The 15,166-nt window shown below is 37.7% G+C and overlaps 1 protein-coding gene across 4 annotated transcripts in view; it reads right to left on the bottom strand.

The window, feature by feature from the left end:
* Positions 1-15,166, bottom strand: part of PIK3C2B (phosphatidylinositol-4-phosphate 3-kinase catalytic subunit type 2 beta) — a 94,377-nt gene that overhangs the window by 25,248 nt on the left and 53,963 nt on the right. For all 4 annotated transcript variants that reach the window (XM_087929446.1, XM_026715564.2, XM_087929447.1 and 1 more), the window contains 3 exons: positions 10,297-10,464; positions 7,588-7,699; positions 526-668 (listed from right to left, as the gene is read on the bottom strand). In XM_087929446.1, coding sequence (XP_087785572.1) covers positions 526-668; positions 7,588-7,699; positions 10,297-10,464 — 423 coding nt within the window. The remainder of the gene's footprint in view (positions 1-525; positions 669-7,587; positions 7,700-10,296; positions 10,465-15,166) is intronic.

Genomic DNA, 15,166 nt, shown 5'->3' with positions numbered 1-15,166 from the left:
AGCAAGATGGACACATTGCCTCAAGGAGTAATGTACAACTTCAGTTACCCGATGGCATCTTCTGAGCTATGTTCCAAGATCTGTTTTTGGGGGGAAGGAGTTCTTGAGTAGGAGTTTGAGGAGGCTTAAGGGGGAGCTTAAGGAGCTTAAGAGTTTGGCCATAAAAGAAGGAAAACCATATTAGTCTATGGTACAAAAATTTTGAAGAAGTTTGGCAGCACCTTTCCTAACTATTATGACACATTTCATCAAAAGTCACATGGCACCTATGTTTTTTTATTGACAAAGGGCAGCTGAAGCCATTTCTTGTGGAGGAAGATGGATAACACTTGCTTGCCACTTCTTTCCAAACAGAGAATGGGCAGTTCTGGGTAAGGAAGTGGGACTTCTGCTGGAGTTGCAGTTTTCCACCCCACCTCCCTTCCCTGAGGTCATCTGGCTTATTCAAAAATATGAACATTACAGACTTTCTTTCCTCAACAGTCTGGGTGGACATGGATCACGATGAAGATTCCATCCTCTCACCAATAAAGTGATTCCTTCTGCATAACCTCCTTTAGTTTCCTCTGGTCTCCCTCAAAAAGACTGTTGAAGTTGTACTTGGGACTGAATTCTGCTGCTGGTGGGCTGGTAAACTTAATTTCAAATGATGAGCTGGGAAAGTCAATCTGCAAGAGAAAGAGAAGAGAATAGTATAGAGACTTTATCAGCATCCAAAAATAGTTTTTTGATATTGGAAATGTATGACGCTTGATTTATATGGCAATCTAATTGCAAGCAATCTTTTCTCATATCGCTTCATGAAACTAGCCTGAAAGCATCATAGTTTTTCCCAGTTGTATTAGAATATTACTATTCTGAGTGGCAATTTAGACAGCACAGAGATTGTGATATGTCTCACAGAAAAGGGAAAAATTAGAAGCTTAAATTATTCACTTAATTGCTTAATTTATCCCCATGTAGTACAATAATCTACAGAATTACAAATAACTCGAAAAAAGGGTTCTTATAATTGAAGCAATATGTTACTGTTTTTCCATTTCCTCTGGTCTCTTCCTTACCAAAATATGCAAGTTTGTTCATTAATTATCCATTTCAGAAGGTATAATGTGCATATCAGTATATTGACCTGAGTTACATCATGCACTATACTTCTGGATCTAATCTATTTTATAGATGGTCTCTGGTAAAAACAGTTAACAAGTTACATGGCCCCTCCTAGTAATAGGAGTCAAGATGTAGCAGTATGTATTTCCACTTAATCCAATTTAGAACAGACCATTACTGTAGTGCTTTTATACATGTCCTTCACTCATATTTTGTTGCTTTTAAAAGTAATTTTTCTTCAAAGCAAGAAAGACAGGGCCAAAAGTAATTTGAGTTGGGTCAACTTTATAGGATTAATTATAGGATTAAGTCAAGCTACCCCAGTTTCCAGTTTCTGGGAGCTGCTTGATGACTAGGGAGACCAAAGAATAAACCAGGAAAAAGAATAAAAAAAAAGGCTTAAAGCCAAACCTCCTATCCTTTTAGCCTGATCATCATAATGTTACTAGGGAAACGGCAAACACCGAATCATCTGACTGCGCAACCACACATCATGCATTCAAACTGTGATTCACCATATTAGCACAAAAGTAAATGAGTATTGATTTGCCAAGTTTAATCTGAACTCTGCATTTGGCACAACAAATAATCTGGCAATACACATCACACCATATGCAAAAGGAATGTACTATTCAGCTCTGAGTATGCCAACAGACCTGTCTCCATAGTAAATGCTAATATAAGTGACCACAAATGCATGGTTGTTCTTCATGCCCAGTCTTCCTGCAGATATGAGGCACACAAAATCTTCTAGACAGACATATCATCTCCAGGATTTATTATTCATGATTAGTGAAAATATTGGATAGCATGCTAGACAGGCAAACAGACTAAATAAATAATTTAGGGTTTAAATATATGGCTTAATTAAGAAGGATCAGAGTGGGCAAGTTGCTTTGGAAAACTAATGTAGCACTGTGGCTATGAGAATGATTAACCTTCGGATCAGAATCCATGTTTTGAGACTTTATGACTTCTCTAGAAAGTCAAAAGCAAATTTTAAGTTCAATCCTGCCCTTTTCTCCTGCAATCTAACTATTAGCTAATGCTAGTTTAGAATGTTGAAGAAAGAATTACAAACAAATAATAAATCTGAAATTTGAATATTCAGTGCATTCACATACACATCACTTCAATCTGACTGCATTAACAATATGCAACAACACATTAAACAATTCCAGTGAGTAACTAGTTTCTCACATTCTAGGATTGGCCAAGACATTCAATTTCTAAAGATCTTCCAGGGAAATTATCCTGACGTGATCAGATGGCTAGGAGAATAGGAGACAAACTTACCTTGTGGGGGTAGGCTCTTCCAGAGGATGAGAATGTCCCCACTGAGAAGCTCACTTCTGTATCTTATCCCACTGTACTTTCTGTTGGGTTGGTAATTTCAATAAATATCTGGATTGGATAAACCAAATTTACCTGGGACTGGTAATCACCAAATGCCCAGGACCTGAGCCACATATGGAATATACCCTTCGAAATAACCTGGTAACTAATCCAGCTAGTAATAGTATTATGTGGCAATGTTGAGATCGACCACTAAGCACACATGTAGCTTCATTTTGCAGGAAATATAGCTTCTGGGTAGTCTTCAAACATATAATAAATTACAGCAATCTAAGCAAGAGGTGACAAGGATATGACTGAATATTTTCAGTTTGTTCTGTTCTAGGAAAGGCTGCAACTAGAATATCAGGTGAAGTTGGTCCAAGGCTTTCCTGGTCTCTGCCTTCAACAGCTCCTGTAGCAAGAGCTATGATTCCAAGAAGAACTCTGGATTATGAATGTGCTCTTTTATTGTATTGTCCTAGAGCATGGGTGTCAAATTCAATCACACCACGTGATGTCACGTAACGTATTACGATGTTTTTTGCCTTTGCGGACCTGGAGTGGGTGTGGCCTGCACTTGATGCATCTGGCTTGCAGGTTGCCATTTTGACACCCCTGTCCTAGGGTTTCTCAGTTAATAGCTCCCCTGTCTTGCTTGGATTAGGATTTAGGTTGCTGTCCCATGTCCTATGCCCTGAATTCTAACTGCCATGAGTTCAGGCAATCTTCCAAAATCCTATGCAGTAGTTGTTCCACCACTTTCTTGATAATCTTCTCCCCAAAGGATGGTAATAGTGGCTATAAGACTATGATTATCATTCAAGACCACTGAGACTTCAATTCCACCCTCCCCGCCACAAGGCATTAGTTATAGCTAGGATCTCACTTATTCTCCCCTCCTTAGCTACTTTAACCAACCAGGAGAGGCAAACGGTAAATCCACACCTGGTGGGGTTTATATGATGGAGAGTCCTATTCACTTCTTCAAGATGCACAAGATCATAAACCTCCCAAATATCATTGCAAAATACTGGACTATCCTTACTATTTCATTTGTCCTTATACATTCAACTCAGGTAAATACTAGTGATTTTAGAAATGAAACAACTGACCAAATAGTCATGATTTACATTCAGTAGATCTTCTGGCTCGTTCTTCCCTAATATAGTTTACATTACTCTAAAAACTGTAATGCATTTTGCAATTGAAATCAAGCTGGAAAATAATTGCAACAGAGTAGGCTCAACTTTGAATTTGTATACTTATTCTTTCATATTTGCTCTTTGTTTTCTGTCAGTGTCACTCTTTCCTCACTTCATCTTTGGAAGTACTTAGAAAATCAAACTGAAGTTAAGTGCCTGTGTTTTAGGATTGCCTCAGTCTGTCAAAGATTTTAAAATTCTTGTGGAATCTGAGCCTTTTTGCTGTTACATAGATTAACAAGGTATTTCCTTCGAGTTTTTCAAGATGAAAGATGTGATCAGGTTTCTGTCAGTTAGAAAGTTTCAACCAGATCCAGTTATGGATAAAGATATGATGTCTACATAAATGCATTGAGCATGCATTTGTTATTGCATGCGCATCTCTAGTAGCAGCTTTGATGAAAAAATACATTAATTCGTCAAGAAACCAATGGATTTGTAAGTAACTGTGGAAAAGTAGAATTAACTGCTTGGTTGCAGGCCAAATAAATCAATACTGAAGAAGCAGGTCAGAGAGTTGCAGCAGCAGGGAAGGGAAGTAAATGGAGCAAGGCAGGGTGAGGTCAGATGCTCAGTAATGATTCTCATTTTTACTCCAAGTCAGTGGTGTGTACATGATATGGCCCAAGGGAGGAGGTTTCTTTTTTTTAAACCAGCCCAGCTGGATTTCCTCTCTGTCTGCCAAGTCTTTAACAATCTCTACCTTGCTTTCCATTCCTTTTGTCCACACCCTAAGCAGCAGACTTTGCCATCTCATTTCATAGCCAAATGCTATTCACAAATACCAGTGAAAAAAGAACACAGGAAAGGAGAGAGAAGGAAAGTTATCCACTAGAGTTGAAAAGAAGGAAGATATACCGAAGCAATAGAAAAAGAAGAAATAGTTGCTGTTGAGTGTATGAATACTGGGAATCACATTAAGGGTTATAAATTACAAGCACTTGTACTAGGTATTAACAGAAGAATCAGAATGATATAGGGAATCAAGATCCAGAAAAACAACTCTGCCTCTCCCTCATAAAGGAAAACAGTTCTATGAAAGAGAAAACAATAATATCAAGCTTCTTATATCCCAGCATTCCTTCATGTATTCACAAGAAAGAGAATTAAAGGATAAAATAGTAGTAGTAGTAGTAGTAGTAGTAATAGTAGTAGTAGTAGTAGTAGTAATAATAATAATAATAATAATAATAATAATAATCCATCAGAACGAATGCAATTAAAGCCAGAGTAGAAAAATCTGCTGATGACCCCAAATGCAGACTCTGCAAAGAAGCGGACGAAACCATTGATCACATACTGAGCCGTTGCAAGACAATCGCTCAGACTGACTACAAAGTCACAACACAGTTGCTCAGATGGTCCACTAGAACTTGTGTCACAAAACTACTATCTGCCTGTAGCAAAGAACTGGTGGGATCATAAGCCTGAGAAAGTGGTCGAAAATGAGCATGCAAAATTACTGTGGGACTTCCAAATACAGACTGACAAAAGTTTTGGAATACAATACCCTGGATATCACGATTGTGGAGGGAAAAAAAGTGTGGATCGTCAACATTGCCATACCTGGTGACAGCAGAATCAACGAGAAACAACTTGAAAAAATCACCAAATATCAGGACTTGAAAATCGAACTGCAAAGACTGGCATAAACCAGTGCAGGTGGTTCCAGTGGTACTGGGCAACTGGGTGCTGTGCCTAAAGACCTAGGCAAGCACTTAAAAACAATTGGCGCTGATAAAATCACCATTGATCAGCTGCAGAAGGCCACCTTACTGGGATCTGTTCGCATAATCCATCGATACATCACTCAGTCCTAAACGCTTGGGAAGTGTTTGACTAGTGATTTGTGATACGAAATCCAGCATAGTTATCTTGTTTGCTGTGTACATTGTCATTTTTTGTGTATAATAATAATGATGAGGATTTTAGCTTTCCTAAGCAAAAATCCGCCAGAAGAGAATAGAATTAGTGTGTCTCTAATTAGTAGAGGCCAGCAATTTATCTGAAGTTTATCAGAGCAAAAGTTTGCTATTTGAAAGGGCATTCAGTGAAGTTTATGGCTACCAGGTTTTAGCATTAAGACAGAACTGGCATCAAGGACTTTAATCATAGTCTTTCAAATTATTGTAAGATTTATTTATTTGATTTCTATAGCTGCTTATCTCAACAAGTGACTCTGGGAGGTGTATGCAATAGAACATCAAAACAAATTAAAAACAATTAAAACAATACAAATCAAATATATATGGAAGCAAGTAGAATTGTAACCATGGATGTTTATATAGATAAGCACTTTGGTCCTTGACACACCTGGGGCACCAACCTGGGGACACAACCAAGTCTTCATGGTCTTATTAAGATGTTGAATTTATATTTTACCAACAAAGAAAAAAAGGGAGACTATGTTGGTAAAATATAAATTCAACACACAAAAAAAGTTTGTCGTGAAAACGACTGCCTGCGAAGGCTCCTGGATTGGGATTGAAAGGTGAAAGTGGAAGCAGTATGCTCCATCCCATATTTCGGTAAACCAGGTTTCCCTGATAAACCGATCTCCCTAGAAAAAACTCTTATTAAGATGCTTTTTTTTTTGTTCTGAAAATGTAATGATTTCTAAAAAGCCATCTATGAACATAAATTAATCAAAAGGTCATAGACATAATGACTGTGAAGGTCATCTGGTCTAACTCCTTACTCAGTGCAGGATCTCCTAGATCAGGGTTTTTCAAACTGCTCTGTGAGGACTTGCTGAGAAACTAAAGGAGGAAAAAGTTCATTCAAACACATCCAATTTTCTAAAGCTTTGCTTCTTGATCAGGAGCTATAAGATTTTAAAAAAAAGATTTCACAGGCTCATCATATTTGAAAACACCTGCCCTAAAGCAGTCATCCTTCTCTACCTGATGGAGAACTCACACTTCATTTGGCAGCCTGTTCTACCATTAACACATTTGTTCTGGTCCTGCCTTCTAGGCTAATACTGTCCCGAAGTCAGCTCCCTTTTCTGTGATAGCTCTTCAGATATTTAAATTTAAGATATGCAGGTCTTTGAAATTAACAAGTGCAAATCTACTTGTGCTTTTGGAAAGATATGCATTCTTTCTTTATTGGATTTGGGTAAAACACTATTAATACTAAGAGCACATTCTCACAACATTTTTACTTTTCATTTAAATACAGCCTCCTTCTCTTCATTTCTTGGCTCATAATGGAGTCTTTGCTTCCTTCATTTAAAAAGTAAATCCTGAAACCCTAAGAACTAATGAGGTTTCCTTCAGCAGGATAGCTCCCTGTATCCTTCATCATGGATAGGGAAGGTATGGCCCTCCAGAGGATGTGATAAAACTCCCACCAGTCCCATCCAGTACAGACAATGTTGAAGGACACTAGTTGTTGTGGCAGTGGTGATTATTTGTTATATTTGACATCCTGACTTTTCTCAAGAGCTGAAGGCAGCTTGTAAGGGAATATCCCTTCATTTCCCCCTGCTGCTACTCCCTGTGATGTCGGCTGACCCAAAGACACCAGCATCCGTAACTGAGGGTTGACCAGAACTTGGGAATTCCCAGTCCTAATTTGACATCTTAATTGCTATGTTGCAATACTGTGTAAACAACCTGTGGAGGAGAATAGCTTCTTCATTCCTCCCTTTAAAAATCTGGAACACTATGCCGATACTTTGGGACTGCAACTAACATTAATCAAAAATATTCTGTTTTGAAAGTCATGCAAGATAATCCTCACTAACACCTGAATCAAGCTGAATCAAGTACAAAATTTCTACAAGTCAGTTATTGTATATCTCTGGAAAGAGGAACTCTAAATTAAGCACAGTAGGGGTGCTTGTACAACAGCAGACTGTGGACATAGTGTCATTATAACTTCCTCTTGTCTGAATTTAGCTTATAAAAAATCAGAGCTGTAGCAGGAAACTCACTTGTAGAATAACACTATCAGGCTGGTTAAAGTTGGGAGCGCTTGATCTGGCACTAGAAGGACCTTGAGTTGCGGGCCACAGACCTAGGAGTTTCCTTCCGCAAGTCAGGACTCTGTGAAGAAAAGAAAAGAAAAACACAAGCAAATTCACTGATGGCAGATTCAGGTCCTGTATAAAACACAATATTAATTTAGAAGAGAAAGCAATTCCAATAGAATCTACCAAAACAAAACAAACTGCTCTGTTATACCGACAATATCAATGTCACTGTTTGAAAGGAGGTTCAAAATGCTCATTATAGAGGTATAGAAACAGATCTTTAATCCAACTTCGTTGTGTATAATTGTTATTTGCAGGTGTAGATATTTATTTGTTTACTTAGAATCATGGAAATGAAGCCCAAATGAAGTATTTTCAGAAAATAGTGGTCTTCTTTGTTGAACATATTCAGCCGAGGAAAGCTTTCGATTCTCTTGGTAATTTGACTCCACTATTGAACCATTTTTATCACAAGAAAGATTTTCCTAACATTTAACACATTTTTTCAGTTTTGTAAATTGACAGGTATTTGTGTCTTGATTTTGTATTTATATTGTATTTTATATTTGCTTCCTAACAGACAGGAAGCAGCAGGTGAAGCTAGGCAGAATCACATCTGATACCTGTACAATTAGCACAAGGTCCCCCCAAGGCTGTGTGCTTGCTCCATTTTACTTCTTCCTATATACCAATGATTGCATCTCAAATGATCCATCTGTTAAAATACTGAAGTTTGCTGATGACACAACAGTGATTGGTCTCATTTGAGACAACGACGAATCCGCATACAGACAGGAGGTTATACAACTTGCCTCGTGGTGTAACCAGAACAATCTAGAATTGAACACATTCAAAACCATAGAAATGGTGGTAGACTTTAGAAGCAACCCTTCCATACTACCACTTCTTACAAAATTAGACAACACAGTATCAACAGTAGAGACCTTCAAATTTCTAGGTTCTACTATATCACATGACCTAAAACGGTCACCTAATATCAAAAACATCATCAAAAAAGCACAACAAAGAATGTTCTTTCTGTGCCAACTCAGAAAGCTCAAACTGCCCAAGGAGCTGCTGATACAGTCCTACAGAGGAATTATTGAGTCTATCATCTGCACCTCTATAACTGTCTGGTTTGGTTCTGCAACCCAACAGGACAGACACAGACTTCAGAGGATAATTAGAGCTGCAGAAAAAACGATTACTACCAACCTGCCTTCAATCAAGGACCTGTGTACTGCACGAGTCAAAAAGAGGGCTGTGAAAATATTTACAGACCCCTCACATCTCAGACATAAACTGTTTCAACTCCTACCTGACGCTATAGAGCACTGCACACCAGAACAACTAGACACAAGAACAGTTTTCCCCCGAAAGCCATCACTCTGCTAAACAAATAATTCCCTCAACACTGTTCAACTATTACAAAGTCTGCACTACTATTACTGTTAATCTTCTCATCACTCCTCCCCTCCCAGTTATGACTGTATGACCATAACTTCGTCGCTTGTATCCTTATGATTTATATAGACTGTTTCCTAGTATGATTTGATTGCTTAATGTACTCTATGACTATCATCAAGTGTTGTACCTTATGATTCTTGACAAATGTATCTTTTCTTTTATGTATAATGAGAGTATTTGCACCAAGATAAATTCCTTGTGTGTCTAAGCACACTTATGTGTCCAACCACAGAATAAAGAATTCAATTCTATTCTATTATACAGGACAAAATCTAAAAATAGTCTTGGATTACTTTTGCAGCAAAAAACATACAAGGGAATGTTGGGTGCTATATTTATATCTCCTGGCTAATCACACAGTCATTTGAGCCATCCTGGACAGCTTTTTCTGGGCCACTGTTTCTTCCCTGAAAGGATAGTTACCAACAAAATAGATCCAGATCAGAAATAGGTAATTTGATGCCTGTAGGAACTTACATGCCCTCAAACGTTTTTCTAGAACTCACCAGGCTTCATGAAATGTCTGATTTTGTAAAACATTTTTTTAAAGGAAAAATAACCAGAAAAACTTCCTATTTCTGTGAGGAATGTCTCTTGAAAATTATAGATAGAGCATATGGTAAGAGGGGCTAGTTCAGTAAAGTATTGTTTTAGGAATGTCCATCCCAACCATTATGGCTATTTTGTGGATAGGCAAGTCTCTCTTGGCAATCTTTTCATGGATACATGCATCACATACATTCCAACTCTTTATATGTCCCCATATCTGTGGCTTAGGTGTTTAGCAGCAAAAGGCTAACAATTAATAGGAACCATCGAGTCACTTATTATTTGAAAGTTTGATTCCATTCACCAATGATTCAATTAAAAATAAGGTGAATATAATCATGTCCTTTTGGCCTTGCTATTTTTTTCTCCTCTTCATATCAATGTATTCTAATGAATATACAGTATATGGTTATCTGTATACAGTATGCATTCAGCTGCCAATTTAAGTGAATATTTTGTGATGAGTTGAACTCTAATTGATGAGAGTTCTTCAGAGTTTTGCAACCAGATTCCTTTTCTATGCTTGCTATAATAAAGTAATACAGCAAACTCCTTGGAATTCATCTCAAACCAATGTTCTGAAAAGCTGCATTGTTTATCCTCAGTGGAGTTCACTATTCCTCCCACAGAAGTAATTAGAGCAGGCACACTTACTGCCGAAAGTTGAAGAGAGGGGTAGTGACCCAGCCCAGAGCTTCTGGGGTGCGGCGCTGCCTGTTCGTCTCCGAAGAGCTCCCAGGAGGTGGGACTGGAATAGCAAAGAGCGTGGCTGTCAGAAGAGTCTCTCGGGGAAGACAATTCATTTGAACTGGGAAACATATCCTGAAAGAGATTACAATAAATTATCTTAAAATTACAGTGTTTTTTTAAAGCAATGCTCTATTGGATTTCCACTACAGCATTTTCATCACAGAAAATAATTATCTCACTAGCTGCTCACAGCAGTCCCAGGACTGGGAAACCTATGTCCCTCCAGTTGCTGCTGAATTAAAATTCACAGTACATTTGGCCATCCTAGAAGGGGTTTCATGAAGCTGTAACTCAGCACCTTCTCAAGAATCACAGATTCCAGACCCTTGTATATTCTGTGATTTCCATTTTACTATACTGATATGTAGCTGATATTTTAAAAAAGAGCATATAAAAGGCCTTTTTCATAACAATCATGGTTCAATCAAAATATTCAGTTTTGTTTCTTATAGCCTCAACCTTGTGAACTTTCAGGTCTCTTCTTTCCGCTATGTATTCAAAATGGGCAGTGATTGATATGTGTGTGTGTGTATACAAATGCTCGAGTGTGTAATCATATATATATATCTGTTATGTATGTGTATGGGTTAATATATGCTTTCTTTTGAGAGCAGGCAACAGAATTTCATGTTTAATGTGTGCAAGTGTGTTCAAGGTAAAAAATGACAACAAAGGTTATCTTATCTATCTTATCTTAACCCAGTATTTTATCTGTAATTCATCTTTGCTAGGTTTATGCTCCACTTTGTCCCCTCCTTCATTCCTTTCTTCATTCAGTGGCCATTGGAAAAAAATAAGGAGGTTTAGACCAAATAGATGGCAAATATAATTCATTATTCAAATCTGGATCCTTATAAACATGAAAGAATATGAATAAATGCAATTTTATCTCTCTTGTCTAGGCAGGATCTAGTGCTACTTCTTTAGCTCAATGGCTATAGGGAAGCCAAGCCTCACTTGAACTCACGAAGCTTTAGTGCTATTCCTTGGGTTTCAAAGTGTAAGTAACACCTCAAACAACTGAAATGCAATAAACCAATTAGCACTGGAAATGAAATAATCGTGTAGAGGTGTCAGATCATAGTATTTTAGGTGTTTGAGTTTCAGTGCAGCATATATCTGACAAATTAAACGTTTGTGGACTATGTTGTGTTCTAATTTTATGATCTTTCTTGTGACTCTGAAGATCATTGTTTAGTGAAGATGCTAAGAACCTTCAGCATTTCCTAGATAAAAAGGAAATATTTAAACCTGTTTCAGTCTGCTGTGTATGTATGTTAGCTAGCAGGTCCCAACACTAAAGATGTGACAATTGCAAGCAAGTGCTAAGGCAATATGGTGTGTTTGGGCTTCCTTTTAGCAAGCCTTCTAAAATAAATAATTGTACTTTTCCTTTTAATTTCTCACAGTATCCCCAAGTTTAACATTGTTCTGGAATTTATTCTCCACTGGGTATGTTGGCTCGAGAAATCTGCATGTAACAGGTTTCTAATCTTGGGGGCACCCAGGCTGAGGATGGCTGCTCTGGGACACTGCAACATATTAAATGGCAGGGCTGAATTGGATAGGCAGGTATCCCAAAATGAACACATCTTTTGTGTTTAAAGATAAAGATGTGCAGTAATCTTCATAAGCTTGTATGAAAAGCTTTCTCAAGCCAGCTTTCTCAAAATTTAAGTCTGTAAGCAATTCTACAGACTTAAATTGTGATAAATTCTTTTTTCCAGCTTCCATTTTGTTTTGTGCTAGTTAAGTAAAAATTTTGTATTAATGTATTTGGTGTATTGATGTATTTAATCTCTTTATCAAAGAATGTGTAAAAGAAAAGTAGGCCAGAGGACTGGGACATTCCCCCCCAGCCTCCAAATCATATTGATTCTTTGCTAAAGCACGAATATTTCTGAAAAATAGCTACTGCCAAAGAAGAAATAGGTCACTCTGAAAAACTATCACTGCTCTAACACCAGTATCTCATCGAAGCTTTTGCTGCACAGCATTGGAGGGGGTGAGTGAGGAAAGCATGGTTAAGGCAACATGACTCACTCTATTCTGGCAGAAGGAAATAGTTAGTTCTTCGTATGGAAAAAGGCAAACAAAAGAAGATTTTTAGTATTTAGGATTTTTCTTCTTGAGGCTCAGAAACAAAAGGCTAAATTACTAGGAAAGAAAATGATTTGTGTTCTTCTAGAGACAACAATACACAGTGCAATGTTTATATGAGAAAGGATTAGCATCTGAACTAGAGATTTCTAATACACATACTAGAATTTATAATTGTAGGACACAGAGTCTTTATATAAAGAGCTGAATAGCTTCCTAACCATTGAAATAAACATGACAATTATCCTCACACTTCACTAACTGTTTTGTTATTCAAAATACAGTTTAGGAGGATGAAAGTGTTGAGAGCTTTACTTTGCCTTTTCTCAATACCATTATAATTTTACAGGAACTGAATGAATTGAAGGAAGTTAATTTGATCACAGCCAGCTCCACAGCTGAATCAAGAGTTAATTTAAGGTTGTGCAAGTTAAGCATTCAACATTATAGCAAATGAACAACTATGGTATTTCATTTTAAATAAATACAAAAGATAGCGCTGGTAGTTACTAAGACATCAAGTAGAGAATCACATTCCCAAACATTTTAAATGGTGAAAAAAATGCAGAAAACACCACTTCTTTTGCCTAAAAGTTCTGTCTTCAATAGCTGACAAGTGGTTATTAATGCTGAGAAAACGACATGTAGCATATCCTTAGAAATATATTTATTAATGCCACCCAGATACCATGGGTAAGCTCTGCCATACAAAATGGACTTTGGAGCTAAAGCCAAATTCCAAAAGGAGAGAATCACCACTGCAGAAAACCTCCACATAACTCCTCTCTATGCCAAATTTTCATCTGGAGGTTTTTGGGCTGGATTAAAGGGAAGGGAAGGGCACACTAACCTTCTTCCAAAGTTTCCATTCCTCCATTCTATACAGCTACTTTAAGTTTTCCAACTGAATCCTAGGCTGATCCTGTAGCGTAAGCAAGGCTGGAGGGCACGCCTGTGCTCAGGGAAGCCTCATAGAGACCCAAAGACCGCCCAAAGGTGCTGTACAAAATCTTTCATGTCTGTAAACCCTTCTGGTAGCTAGCTAGGGGTTTGCAGAAACAGCTACATGGTAGGCGCCTCATTCCAGCTTTTTCGCTCTGGAGTTTAATCCATTTTTACTTGCTTGAATAAAGCACTCCTACCAAGAGAAGTTTAGGTCACACCTTCCATGGTGGTCTCCAGTGATTCTAGAGGGTTTTCTTCGCTGGAAGAGACAACTTCTAAAATTATCTCTTTCACACGGCCTTTTCAGATGGCTTAATAAAAATACTAAGTGTTATCTGTAGCTCAACAGCGGGCAGCAAACTTCTTGCTGCCTGAGCTATTTTCGGATCTAGTTCTCTTATCCACCACCTTGACAACTCCAAAGTATACTATATATCCTCTGGCAGGGAGTGTAGGGTTAACAGAAGAAACCTGTCCCTCTCCGTTGCTTTGCAATCCGATATCCCTCGGAAGTTATTTTGTCAGATTCCCAAATGTAGACATCTGCCCTTGAGAAGAACTGTCCAAGCATGCAGGGTTTATTTTGCAGAATCACAAAAGCAGTTAGGGACAAATTACACTTTGCATAGCAGACCAGTTTGTCACTTTTGCACCATCTGTTCTCTGTGAGCCTATCCACCCCCATTTCACCCAAACAAATAAAAAACAGTCCCCCCCCCCACCTTTTAAGATCAGATTGAAGTTTGCAAACACATCGTGGGCATGTGCCAAAAAGCCACCAAAATCGTGCCTGAAGCCTCTTTCTTTATGTTTACTGTGTTCCTCCTCCTCTAATATTGCAAGCTAGTTTCCAACAGATACTTGGCCGGAAAGCCACACATTGGTTACTCATGAAAAAAAAAAAAAGACGATAGTACAGAAGCTATGGAATAATAGCTTCATTTAAGAGTAATATGCACTACATGCTTTGTAAGCTTTTCCCATTTTTATTGATAGGGGATTTTGGTTATTTTATAAAAATTCAGCGCATGGAAAAGCAACCTACAGTTTTCAAGCCCTGTAGAGACTTCTGATTTTGTGTGGTTTTTGTATGTTTTAGAACAATTTTAGATCATAGCATAGGAATATTAGAAATAAAGTCCCGTTGTAGAGTTGCTTCTTATATTTATGCCCTCAAAAAGCAGAACTGGAGCACTGTGGAAATTCTGATGTGGAATTGAAAAACAATGGATAGAAAATAGGTAACAATCACATCCCTATATTGCTTCTCTACTCCTTATTACATAAAGCAGAATTTCCATTAAAAAGGACGATAAACAATAACTATCAGTGCATGAGTTTATGTTCAATGGGTAGTCAGGCACTCTGTTATTTTATAAAGGCTGCTTTGTTTTGCTACTGGATGACACAATGTACTGAACATTGTCTAATTCATTCAACATAGATATTCTGATCTATTATTTTGGGGCAGACCAGCATATTCTAAAGTTACCTTGAGTTCTGATAAAGGAAGAAAGTGTTCTGGTATCAAATTGTTTCTGAACATAGGCCAGAAACAGCACTAGCACTGATAGAATTATTTTGTCAGGTCTGGAATATACAATTCTTGGGCCTGTTGGACTTCTCAGAAGGATTTGATACCACTAATAAATGGTATTCTTCTGGAAGACTGATGATGAATGACACAGTTTTGCAGGAATTTATTCCTGCCTGAGTGAATAACAGTGAT

This window comes from Pseudonaja textilis, chromosome 3 (genome assembly GCF_049901715.1).
Source record: "Pseudonaja textilis isolate UNSWEBS1 chromosome 3, rPseTex1.2, whole genome shotgun sequence".
Taxonomy (NCBI): domain Eukaryota; kingdom Metazoa; phylum Chordata; class Lepidosauria; order Squamata; family Elapidae; genus Pseudonaja; species Pseudonaja textilis.
The sequence above is the reverse complement of the archived record's forward strand: the minus strand, read 5'-3'. Positions and strand labels throughout refer to the sequence as shown.